Source organism: Leptonychotes weddellii, chromosome 3 (assembly GCF_054177405.1).
Source record: "Leptonychotes weddellii isolate Sample4059 chromosome 3, ASM5417740v2, whole genome shotgun sequence".
NCBI classification, from domain to species: Eukaryota; Metazoa; Chordata; class Mammalia; order Carnivora; family Phocidae; genus Leptonychotes; species Leptonychotes weddellii.
In genome coordinates this window covers 40,602,126-40,615,313 of record NC_138371.1, presented here as the reverse complement: position 1 = coordinate 40,615,313, position 13,188 = coordinate 40,602,126, and the positions used below count along the sequence as shown (strand labels likewise).

The following is a 13,188-nucleotide window of genomic DNA, read 5'->3' as shown; positions in this document are numbered from 1 at the left end:
ATGCCATTATATTTGTCACAGCTAGTGGAGAACACAAATGAGTTAAAGGAACTCACAGAATAGTGGAGAATACAGATGACTAACTAAGTAATGACAGCAAATAGAAGCCATCAGTTGCCTAGAGGAAGGTTAGGGAGTTCTTCAGAAAAGTTTTCATTTGAGTTTGAAGATGGTAGGTAAGAATGGGTGGGCGTTTAACCTTGCAGCAAGAGAGGAATGGTGAAGGGAAAGAGCACATACTTTTAAAAACTTGAATTTTTTTTTTAAACCCATTGAAGAACTACGTCACAAAGTAGACAAATACCATATGATTTCATTCATATGTGGAATTTAAGAAACAAAACAGATGAACATGGGAAAAAAGAAAGGCAAACCATAAAACAGATTCTTAGCTATACAAAACAAACTGAGGGTTGCTGGTACAAAACAAACTGAGGGTTGCTGGAGGGGAGGTGGGTAGGTGGTTGGGTTAAATGCATGATGGCTATTAAAGAGGGCATGTGTTGTGATGAATCACTAAATCTTACACCTGAAACTAATATTACACTGTATGTTAACTAACTGGAATTTAAGTGAAAACTTGGGGGAGTGGGGAAGGAAGTTAAATGAACTAAGTTCAAGAGAAAGATAACCCCTTCCTAGACAAGAAGAGACTGGTGGCTACTTGCATCCCTGGGAGCATTAACTGAGTCTGGAGGCATAGGTGGTCTCTGTTGTGGATAAGGGATCTTTTATGGACCTTGAAGAAACCAGCTGAACTTTTAACAGCCACATGTGAGCTGACATGACAGATTGGAGGATGGGATCCTCAAACACAGAGCTGGTTTCCTCCCAGATGCCAAATCTCATCAGGACTTTTGCTGAGTAAGCAGTGATAAAGAAAATTGGGACTGAGATAGAGAGACAAAGATCTTAAACTCTTGCAGTGCTTGGATCCCAAAGCCTTGCTAGAGGAAAAGACCTGATTCCATCCTTAAGACATTTGAAACTGGAAGTGAACTGGAGCTAAATAAAGGGACAGCTCAGCTCCAACCCAGATACATTCCTAATTATATTGAAGAGATCCTCTCGTCACTCTAGCTGTTTGACAGAAGAAATGAAGTGCCTTCTCTGGGGGAAAATATTATCTACTTCAGTATTTATTTCTTTTGTACACAAGGTCTGGCAAAAACAAAAATATTGAGAAGCAAAGAAAATGGAATCTATAATCAAGAGAAAAAAATAGTTAATATAAGCAAACACAAACATGACCTAGATGTATGAATTAGCAGACAAGAACTTAAAACAACTATGTTAAAGAATTCAGAGGAAAAGATGGTCAAAATTGGTAAAAAGGTTGAGAATTTCAGCAGAGAAATGGAACTCTAAAAAAGAATCAAATGAAAGTTCTAGAACTGAAAGTAGAAGTTTATACCTTTTCTTATAGCCAACAGTGAGCCACTGAAACCTATTAGGTAGAGGGCAAATATCATGTTATTTACAAAATTAACCAGCAGAACATTATAATACCATGAATTATATCTTATTATAAGAAGTGTCATCTTGAACTGAGTTTTGAAGGAAGGAAAGGGACTTGACATAAATTTGAGATTTTTAGAATAGAATAGATAGGCCTAGAAGGCTTATACAGTAAGAGGTAGAGGGAAGAATCAGTTAAAGCTAGAATATATGCCTTTGGAAACTGTTGATGTCAGTGTTATATGAGAAAGAGAATAGGTATAAGTATCAGACTCAAGGAGGAAAATAATGAGTTCAGGTCTGGGTGTGGTTGGTTTGAAGTGGCTTTGGGACATCCACATGTTGATGTTGAATAAGCATTTATATGTAACTTGAATACTGTAGGTCTCAGATAATATATCTTAGTCAATTCTGAGATGCATGTTTTGTCACATTTTGACATCTCTGAAAACAGGTTGTGGCTTATAATTAATGGCTTCCCCAGATCCTTTTTGGACAGGAAATTTTGTGTATTAATTGGTAATTCATGTGTTGATTGCAGGAATAAACAACAGTTTCATAAATATTTTCTTGCAAAACAAATGCTTTATGAGACCTAAAAAAGAGAAAATAGACACAAGTGATAGAAGGGGTTAAATACTGGTGTATATAGATTTGAAGATCTGTGAAGTTCTTTTCACATCTAAATGTGCTTTCCTCTTAATCTGCCAACAGGTACAACTGTAACTGCTTTAAGATTGTTTAAGAATCTACCTGTAAGAAAGCAGTTCTACTCAACTGCTAAAAAATGTAAAGATGAAATAAAAAAGGTCCAGGATCTCCTCATAAGCTATGGTATACTTAAACCTGACTTAAGGATTGTTTTTATACATAACAAGGTAAGCGTTATTATGCTTTTTTTTTTTTTTAAGATTTTATTTATTTGTCAGAGACTGAGCAAGCAGGGGGAGTGGCAGGCAGAGGGAGAAGCAGGCTCCCCGCTGAGCAGGGAGCCCGATGTGGGACTTGATCCCAGGACTCTGGGATCATGACCCGAGCCGAAGGCAGGCGCTTAACTGACTGAGCCACCCAGGCGTTCCCATTATTATGCTTCCGTAAGATTTTTTGGTATGTAATATTATTATAAATGTATTTTATCTAAATCAGATATGTACAGTCTTCTTGCAAAAATTTGTCCACATTTCTTTAGTTTTATCTTTATTATATAAAGATCATCTTTACTTTCTTATCTGATATCTAAATGAAATCTGATTGAACCTGTCATTTCTTAATTTCTGAGATCAGTGATTCTTCAAGTAGACATCCAAGAAATGTTTGAGTGCTTCCTAAATATGAAGATGAGCAAGACATGTTCTCCTTTAAGGAGTTCACAATTTAGTGATGTTTTTCACTTTCTATTACAAACTGTTTTTTCTTTGGAAGAGTTTTTTTGTTTTTTTAAGGAAGCTCTACCTCATTTCTTTCCATTTTTCAAAGCAAGGCTGATTAAGAAATTCTTGTTTCTTAATGAATCTTGGTTGGAAAGAAAAGTTTATGTATTTTGTGATTATTCTGTTTTTCATAAAGTTCCACATGTGCACTTGAAATATTTATGAGAGTAGGACCACACAGCAGAAGTCTGGAAACCTCATGGGGAGTTGATAGTTAATATTTATTGAGGGTCTGTGCAATGCTACATCATATCCGGTCCATTAAACTCCTATAATCCACAGCAACAACTAAATGAGGTAGACATATTAATTTACCATTGTCCTCTAAACTGAACTCAGAGAGGTTTAAAACTTTGTATCGCACAGCTACTGAATTGTTGAGATGGGATTGGAAACTTAACGTGCCTACAGAGTGCAGGCTCTTTACACCCTACTGTCTTGTGTTCCCATTTTAATACTATATTATATTTATAGTTCTGTTCCAGGTTTCAGAACACTTATAATAACTTTGTAAGTTAGGTAGCATTATCTCTATTTGTATGAGGAACGTGATGCTCAGAGTAATCAAATAAATTGTTTTATATTTTACAGTAATTAATAGTACTGAGGTCAGAACCCTTCTTTCATCCAGTTTTCTTTCTACTCAATGTCTGTTTACTTGTTATTAAGAAGATTCTCTATTAAACCAGCTGTGATAGAATATTTATGATCAAAATCTCTGATCATCTTAAAAAATCAAAAAAGAAGAACATTAAGATTAGTCAGCCACCTGTTCTACTGCCGTAGAGCTCAACCACATGATACCTTGAGATCTCTTCCAGCTCTACCATGCTATGATTCCTCAGGATGTTGATAGATGGAGCTCATCCTGCTAGTATAAATAACCCCATGACCTCTTGATCCAAAGGACATTTAGCAATTAAAAGTTAAATGTTAAAAAAAGGTTAAAAAAAGATCAAGGACAGAAGAATCAGTGATCAGGAAGGGAAGACATATGGAAAAAGGTAAAATATGATAGGAACTACATATTTTTAAAAGAAAAGCAATTAGAAAAGTTTTAAGCATGAGAAAGTAATACGAGATTAAACCAAGATTTCTGCTTCATGTAATGGAAATGAGTATTTAAAGTCAAATACATATTTTCTAAGTTTTGGATAAGTTTATATAAATTTTCCCATCCACTATAAGATGATCAATGCATGCATTATCTTCTGAGAATGGAAAGTAGTATTTTATGAAATGCTGCATTTTATTATTTTTGGAGGACAGCACATCTGAACTGATATTGAACAAACATTAGTCCCTTGATGTCCTTCAGTAATTTCAGATGCAATTCAAATCCTAGAGAGTGTGCTGAGAGTATTATACCATGAAAATAATGTAAGATTATCAAAAATCTTAAAGTAAAATTAAGTATTAGCTATTATTACACAAGGAAATCAAGGACTGAATTAGAATAAGCAAACTGTTTTCAAGCTTTCTTCTCTTAGTACTAATTATTGATCCACTTCTGTTTCTTAATAGTATTGTTCTGCCTCAAATGTTGAAATATGTTGTTAAACCTCCCAGAAGAGCAGTGGCACATGTCATAAATCTCTTTGAACATTGAGACCTGCTGTGTTCTTAGCCTTTTTCTTTTAAACATGTTTATCATTCTTTATGTGCTTCTCTGAAGAATTTTTTGCCTTTGCCCAAAATTTACACATGACGATACTGACATCTTTTTTTGAAGTTTTTTTTCTTCTTTAGAAACAAACAATCATATTGCACATAATATGAGAAGTACTATTGCTATTTTGACATCTTGGATTAGATAGTGTTCCTTCTTTTTATGAAGGTTTAACCTGCCAAAACATTCTTTGAATACTGATAATATTGATGTTCTTGCCAGTATGGTTATGTTAGAAAGAGGTATTTTTCTTCTTTCATCATCATGTTCCTTGAAAGCATATTGAATAATGAGACAGCCGAAGGGAAGTAATTTACAAGTGGATTCAGTGACTTTATTTAAAGTAGATATTATTTGGAGAAATTGCTAGAGCCATTCCTTAAAAAGCACTGTAGTATTCAGCTTTTGTTGTAATAACTGAATTCCTGTGGGGTCCTGCTGTGTATATTTTCATTTATAAAGTAGTTATTTCCTAGAATTAAAAGTTTTTCTCAATGTGATAATGTCTGAAACTAATTTAGTATTCTGGCTCTTTCATATGTGCATGAATAGTTTTGTAGACAACTAGTTCAGAGCATTATGTTAAATTGTGATTTCAAATAAGGGATACTTTCATACTTCATACTTGTTGATTTTTGTGAATATTTTCTTCTGCCTAAAATACTATTCGTGGTTTTAAAAATTGTTTTGAATTGAATTTTGTCTTGATAATTAGAAGCCCACTGTATTACAAAAGCTGAATTGGATTATCACTGATACAGGGTTTTTACTGTTATAAGAGAGAAGTAATTTAAGGAGTGATTTCCCACCTACCTACCCCACCTCCATGTCACATGAGTGTTAAGTCTTATTGGGATCAGTTTATTTATTTTTGAGGTCTGGAAGAATGATGACACAGCTTCGAAAAGTTTAATATCTCTGGCATCAGTCACTCTGGGAAGAGGCAGGACCTTAGCAGGGAACAGAGACCCAGGAAAGTGGCCTTGGAGATTTGGTAGTGAGTGTAGTGGCTCTCTCTTTTGACACATAGTTCTCTGGGTCTCTAGGAGGGAGAAAGACTCTTTTGAGGTGGTGGCTGAAGATTTGGGAGGAAGCAAGTGACCAAGAATGATAAAAAAGGGACATGTTATTTGATTATAAACTGAAAATAAAAAAGTGGTATTTTATTTTATTTTATTTTTGCATCTTTTATTCTTTTTATTTTATTTTATTCTTTATTTTATTCTTTTCTGCATCTTTTAGCCTTTTACTCAAATATTGTTAAATGTCTCAGTTTTGTTTCAGCTGTGCCATATGAGGAATCAAGAAAAAGTCCACAGTTGGACCAGTGTTAAAGGGTTAACCCCCTCCCACATCCCAAGCAAGGTTATGGAAGCAGTATAGTCAACAAGAAATTCCAGTTCAGGACTGTGGTTCAAAGCCCTTTTCTTATGAAGAAATTATTCTTCCAGTTCCAACCTTGAAAGTTTTGTTTGGGTTTTGTTTTGTTTTGTTCTGTTTTTTTAATTAACAAAGGTGGAGGTCCATTCAAATATAGTTTTAAGGTTAGCTTGAGGTTGATTATCAATCTTGACTGGTTGGTTGGTTGGGATTTGGGGGGTTTTTTTTGTTGTTTTTGCTACTTGCAGATTAATAATAATAAATTTTTTAAATGGTTCTCATGTTTTCTTCTTTCTTATATTTATTTAACTTTTCATCTAATTTCTGTGAACTATTATATAGAAAAGATGAGAGACCTATATAAGTCACATTTTACTGTAGTTTATTTTGATTTTGATGTTTATCCATACTGTTGAAGGAATCTCTGAATTCTTCCCCATCCATCCCCAGTAAGAAGACATAGTTATTCTTCATCTTCTTCTGTAACATTATTTGCATATTTCTGTTATGTCATTTTTGCTTTGTTGGCAGTGATTTGCATCCTGTCTCCCCTTCTCAGTAGACTCTTGTGGGGGGAAGAGCTGCATCTTACTCATACTCCCCTTAATACTCACAGCATAGTGCAGAGTAAAATACTAAATGAAATAGATGGTGCTAAACTCAAAATCACATACATTTATAAAGCTCCAGGTTTTGAACACTCTGGCTTCTTTCAGACCTTCCTCATATTATATAAAATTAATCCTTTTTTTGAGGATTCATCCTTTTGGATTCTCCAATGACCTCTTACTTTTTACAGAGTATGTTCCCCCTTGTATTGATACATACTATCCTAGTCTGTTTCTAATCAGGAAATATATAAAGACTGCATGGATGGGACAGTGGGGGAAACAGTTGACAGGGACATAGTCTTTAAGAGCCATCAATTTAATATATTTTGTTTCCATTAACTTAGTTAAATGGAACTATGTATGTAATTATTCCTTTACAGATCCTCTAACCAAAGGTATTTTATATATTTACTATTTATCGTAATATATTTCTCTACTTTAACACAGTAGATTTCTCTTCGAATCAGTAATATCCAGAGAATTCTGCACAAATCTAGCTTTTTTGAGCCTAGGCCTGTAAAAGTTGATTTCTGAGGCCCTTTTCAACTCTAAAACTCTTTGATTTTTTTTAAGATTTTATTTTTTAAGTAATCTGTACAAGCAACATAGGGCTCAAACTTACAACCCCAGATGAAGAGTTGCATGCTCTACCAACTGAGCCACCCAGGTGCCCCTAAAACTCTTTGATTTTTAAGGAGGTCTGCATGTATCTTGAGCACTTCCATTTCTTTCTGACAAAATTGGAGTTTCACATTTCCACCACTAGAAGTTCTAAAGAGGTGACTTATATATCAAATTACAAAATAATAAGAATTTATACCTCCTAGATTCCTAGATCTTTACATCTAGAAAAGACAACTGAAAATCTTTTTTTGTTCTGTCCCAAACCTTTCAGCAAGTAGAGTATTTTTTATTCTAATCCCTTGCCATTTTATCTTCATGTGATCCGGAGTTTTAGTTCATTACCCAATAACTTAAATGTTTAATGTAGCGTAAGATGAGCTGAAGTTCAGATCTCTTAGACTTTATTGTGACGTTCATTCTCCTTTGCTGTAGCTTTTCCACAACTACTAAATACAGAGCTTTGAGTAGGTGCTATGGAATAATTATGTGATGGCCTGTGGAATAATTATGTGATAGGAGCTTACAGTATAAGTGAGGAAAATGTGAAAGTGTATGAACATTTAAACAGATGAAAAGAATAATGAAAACTTGTTGATTATTGAATGATATTGATAAATACTATGAAAAGTAAGAGAAGGGAAAGATTACTTCAGGCTAGAATTGTCAAGGAAGACTTCATGGTGGATGTGTTTTGATCTGTATCTTTGTGTGGATGTTTAACAAAGGTCTTGGCTGGGGTAGATGTGTGTGTGGAGATACGTTTGACCCCCATAAACAAAAGTTCTCTCTTGCTCGGAACAGATAAAACATCACTTTACCTGTCACAAAATGTTTAGAGAACTTGCCTAAGGCCTGAGAGCTTCACGGAAGTAAGCTTAAATGCTCTTTATAGTTGGGATTCAATTCTGTACTAAATATAGGTGGTAAGGGAAGAGAGGCTCAGCAAAATCTCTGAAAAAAATTCCTATGAGTGAGGGAAGATATCTAATATGCAAAAATGAGAACTTCTCCTTAGATTTTTATTGATAGGAGCCAGGTGAGAGCCCAGAGCAATGGGGTGTAGATGTCCATTGGTTGTTACCATTAGGGAATCTTCACTTCTGAGAACAAAATCATCCCTCTCTCCTCCATGCTTTTGTCTGCAGGTATCAGATGGGATTCCCAGAACTCTCAATCCTGGCAAGACCGCCCTTTCCCTTAAAAGTCAGAGTCTGGAAACTACAAAGTGCTTTGGGACTACCAGCTCTATAATCATGTTTTTATTCTCATTTATGTCAATCAACCCAAGAAGCCTGAGTCTCTCAACTCATCCCTTATTACCTGGACCCTTTTTAAGATTTTATTTATGGGAGCGCCTGGGTGGCTCAGTCGGTTAAGCTGCTGCCTTCGGCTCGGGTCATGATCCCGGGGTCCTGGGATCGAGCCCCGCATCGGGCTCCCTGCTCAGTGGGAAGCTTGCTTCTCCCTCTCCCTCTGCCTGCCTTTCTGCCTACTTGTTCTCTCTCTCTTTCTGTCAAATAAATGAATAAAATCTTTAAAAAAAAAAAAAAAGATTTTATTTATGTATTTGACAGAGAGAGCATGAGTGGGGGCGGGGGCGCAGAGGCATAGACAGAAGCAGACTCCCCCTGAGCAGGGAGCCTGACGTAGGGCTCGATCCCAGAACTCTGGGATGAGGACCTAAGTGAGCTGAAGGAAAATGCTTAACCAGCTGAGCCACCCAGGTGCCCTGGACTCTTTTTCTCATACAAATCATTGCTTTCTCTAACTCTGTCTCTCACACATCCCCATGTCCTGAAATGCCCCATTTCATGATTAGTCATGAGTAAAATCCCTGTGTCCTTAGCCTTTTCTTTGATCTTCTTGCTCTGAAATCTGGCTTTCCCTGAGAACACTGTATCTTCTGCAGCCCTTTCAAATGGTGACTGATTTCTCTCATCTGTTCCTCACCTCATTATGCCTCATTGCAACTTCCAGACCATTCCTTTTCCTCTCCAACCCAAAATCTCTAGCTTCTCAAATCTTTTACCTTTTCTCCAGTGATTTTTTTTTTTTTTCCCTCCACCCTGCGTCAACCATTAATTGCAGTGACTATACCATAGACCTTGTCATGGCCAAAAACTTCACGTCCTCCATGATTTGTGTTAAGTATTTCACTCTCTGATCATCACCCTCTGTCTCTCCAGTGTACTCCTGCCAACAGTCTTCAGACTCTACTGGACCTGTGATCCATTGATCCTATTGTCTTTTAACTGTTTCTTATCTGTGATGTCTTCGGTTCTCTTCTTAAATTACAAGGTCTCTAATTATCATTGCTTTTCTGTCACTGAACTGTACTTGTTTGACTAACCAAATCCTGGTTAAAGCCATCTTGTCTTCTTGGTGCCTGAACCAAGCTGGATGTGCTGGAAGAAAACACACACCCATCCTAAGTAGTACCACTTTAAATTCATGATCACTAATCTTAGTGCTGCCTGGTAGTTATACTGTGTTTCTCTAGTGCATTTTCTCTCCTGGTCTCTTACATCAGTGCTTTAAACAGACTAATGTTCATGCAGATAACTTGGGATCTTATTAAAATGCAGATTCTTACTCAGTAGGTTAGGGAGAACCTGAGATTCTACATTTCCAACAAGTCTCCAAGTAATGTGGTTGCTGCTGGTTTGTGCACCACACATTGAATGGCAAGATCCCAAATGGCTATTTCATCTTTTCTCTCCTCAGACAGGCAACACCTTCTTCTCTGTCTTCACTGTCATCTGATCTTGCATCCTATTTGAGTGAGAAAATTGAGGCAATAAAAAGAACTTCCACAAACCACCCACCTATCTGCAGTTGTGCTCATATATTCAGCCTTCCCTTTGTCACTATGGATGTACTCCCCATGTTCCTAGGAAAAGCCGATTCCTTCACTTGGGCAAAACTTCCTGAAAATAGTTGTCTTTATTCATTGTCTCCAATTATTGTCCTTCCATTCTGTCTTGAACCCACTTTCTCTCAGGTTTCCTTTACCACTCTCCCAAAACTGTTCTTGTCAGGGTCGCCGTTGACCTCCGGATTGCTAAATCAGTGGTCACTTCTCACTCCTTATCTTACTTATTAGCATTTGCCACAGAGTAAATTCTGTAGGTCTACCTTCAAAATACTAGGCCTACCTTCAAAATATATGTAAAATCTAACTACATTGCACTATGTCTGTGATTATCACTGTGGTCCAAGCTACCATCATCTCTCACCTGGGTTTTTGTAATAGCATCCTAATTGGATCTCCCCATTTCCTTCCTTGCTGTCTTCAGTCTATTTCCATCCCAACAGCAAGAGTGACCCTGTAAAAATGTAAGTCAGATCATGCAACCCCTCTTTAATGAGTTTCCGTCTCAGTAACATCAAAGCCTTTATAAATGACCTATGAATTCTGCATCAGGGTCAGTAAACTTTTTTTATAAAGAGCCATATAATAAATATTTTGGGGTTTATGGGCAATACAGTCTTTTACAACTATTCAGCTCTGCTGTTGTAGCAAGAAAGCAACCACAGACAGTAAAACTTCAAAAAAAAATTTAAAGGCAGTTCAGTCCTTGGGCTGTAGTTTGCTTATCCCTGTTGTAGATGATCTGATCCATCATTATGTTTTATCTCATTTCTTTCTTTCCTCTCACTCACTTAGCTTCAGCTGAGCTAGCCTCCTTGTTTTTCCTTGACCTTGCCATTCATACTTTCAACTCAGGACCTTTGTATTTATAGTTTCTTTGCCTAGAACACTTTTCTGTATATCTGTCTTTTAAAACTTCTCAGACTTTCTTTAGCTCCCCTAAAATTGCAACTATTTCCCTTACCCCAACCCATTTTCCTGCTGTATTTTTCTTCTTAAAACTCATCACCATCTAATATGCTATATTCTATACTTATCTTGATTTACTGTCTTTGTCTTCTCTAGAATATAATTTCCATGAGGGTAAAGGTGTTTTACTATTGTTTCACTGCTGTATTCCTAGAGCCTATAGTAGTCTTTCATATAGGTGCTCAAAAAATACGTGGTATATGAATGCAGTCAGGGGTTTGGAGCATGGAGGACAGGAGTGCTCCATCACATGGGTAGCCCTAGTGCATTCTAGATCGTGAACATAGGTATTTAAGCACTTAAGATATTGGCAGATATGGTCACTAGGGGTTAAAGACAGCAGCTGGAACAGAGAAGTGGCAAAATAGCAAATATCAGCTCTTAGACCTGAGACACTTTCCTTCTGGGTACTTCTAGAAAGTCTCAGAAGAGGGAGAGCTGACTTTGGTCACTAGGCAAAGGTAAGTGTTATTGATTCAGTGGAGTAGACACACAACCTGTAAAAGTGATCTCACCTAGGACACCCCCACTCCAGGGTGGGTGAGTCATAGGGGTATTCTATTACGGTATTTGTTAATACATTATAGAATTTGTTAATGTGGATAAAAGGATCAAGGTCATTCTAGGTAGAGAAATAGTGTGAACATAAAAGGTATAGGTAGATAAGTGCAGAGCACATTTAGAGGCAATTAAGTCAATTTAGGTGAGTCAGATATTTTGTATAAAGGAGTAGAGGAAGATAGTGAAAGATAATTTGAGGCTAGATTATAAAGGGTCTTGAATGCTAAGCTGAATCCTTTTTGCTTTCTTTTTTTTTTCTTTTTTAATAGAATAGTGGGAGTAGGGAAGTGACTTGGTCAAGGTGTTAACTCTAATAGTTTGGCAGTAGTGTGCAGGGAAGAATTATAGGAGGCTTTAAGCAGTGAGTGTTAAAACTTTAAGCTGTAACAAAAGTCCAGGCACTATGGGCCTGAATTAGGATAAATACATTGGGCATAGAAAGTAAAGGGTGTCTGTGTTAGCTATTACGAGGAAGAATCAATGAGACTGGTTGGCTGACTGCATGTGGAAAATGAATAGAAAAGATTTGAGGATGCCTGATTTATTTAATTTACATGCCTGGGAAAATGTAAGGCACCATCCCTTTTTTATCCCTGGATGGGTGCATCTGACTTTCACTTTTATTTATTTATTTTTTTAAAGATTTTATTTATTTATTTGACAGAGAGAACAGAGCGCACAAGCAGGGGGAGCGGAAGGGAGGCAGAGGGAGAGGGAGAAGTAGACTCCCCACTGAGCAGGGAGCCTGATGTAGGAAGCCTGATGTAGGGAGCAGGGAGCCTGGGATCATGACCTGAGCAGACACTTAACCAGCTGAGCCACCCAGGTGCCCTGTGACTTTCACTTTTTTTTTTTTTTTAATTTTATTTATTTATTTGACAGAGACACAGTGAGAGAGGGAACACAAGCAGGGGGAGTGGGAGAGGGAGAAGCAGCTTCCCGCGGAGCAGGGAGCCCGATGTAGGGCTCCATCCGAGGACCCTGGGATCATGACCTGAGCCAAAGGCAGACGCTTAACGACTGAGCCACCCAGGCGCCCCCTGGTGACTTTCACTTTTAATAAAATGTAGTTACCTTCATGTGTATTATTCTGACATAATTTTGATTTCACTCTAAAAAGCTAATACAATCAAACAAAAAGTGAAGTTTTAAAGTGAAATTATTGTTTCCTCATCAGTAGAGGTTTTGTTAACTAGTCAGTTAAGAAAGAAAGAAAAGCTAATCATTTCTAGGCTAGATATTACTTGTTAGCCTTAAAACTTACTGCTTGTTTTTTAAAAGCAGGCACAAAATTTGAAAAATGATGTTATTATTGGGACGTTTATCTGAATAATATAGGATGCATGGGAAGAGAGATGCCATCAGGAAAGTACCAGGGAGCCAGCTGATGGGAGTGTTGGAAGCTCAGAATCTGTGGATTTGCTCTTTTTCTTTCTTTCTTTCTTTCTTTCTTTCTTTCTTTCTTTCTTCCTTCCTTCCTTCCTTCCTTCCTTCCTTTCTTCCTTTCTTCCTTTCTTTCCTTTTTCTTTCTACATTTTGTTGAGAACACTTAACATGAGAGCTACCTTCTTAAAATTTTGAGTGTACCGTGCAGTATTGTTGACTAGAGGTACA

At 36.9% G+C, this 13,188-nt stretch overlaps 1 protein-coding gene across 4 annotated transcripts in view; it reads left to right on the top strand.

The window, feature by feature from the left end:
- The window catches only part of PMS1 (PMS1 homolog 1, mismatch repair system component), an 87,218-nt gene that overhangs the window by 31,132 nt on the left and 42,898 nt on the right, over nucleotides 1-13,188 (top strand). For all 4 annotated transcript variants that reach the window (XM_031037534.2, XM_031037669.2, XM_031037491.2 and 1 more), the window contains one exon: nucleotides 2,173-2,336. In XM_031037534.2, coding sequence (XP_030893394.2) covers nucleotides 2,173-2,336 — 164 coding nt within the window. The remainder of the gene's footprint in view (nucleotides 1-2,172; nucleotides 2,337-13,188) is intronic.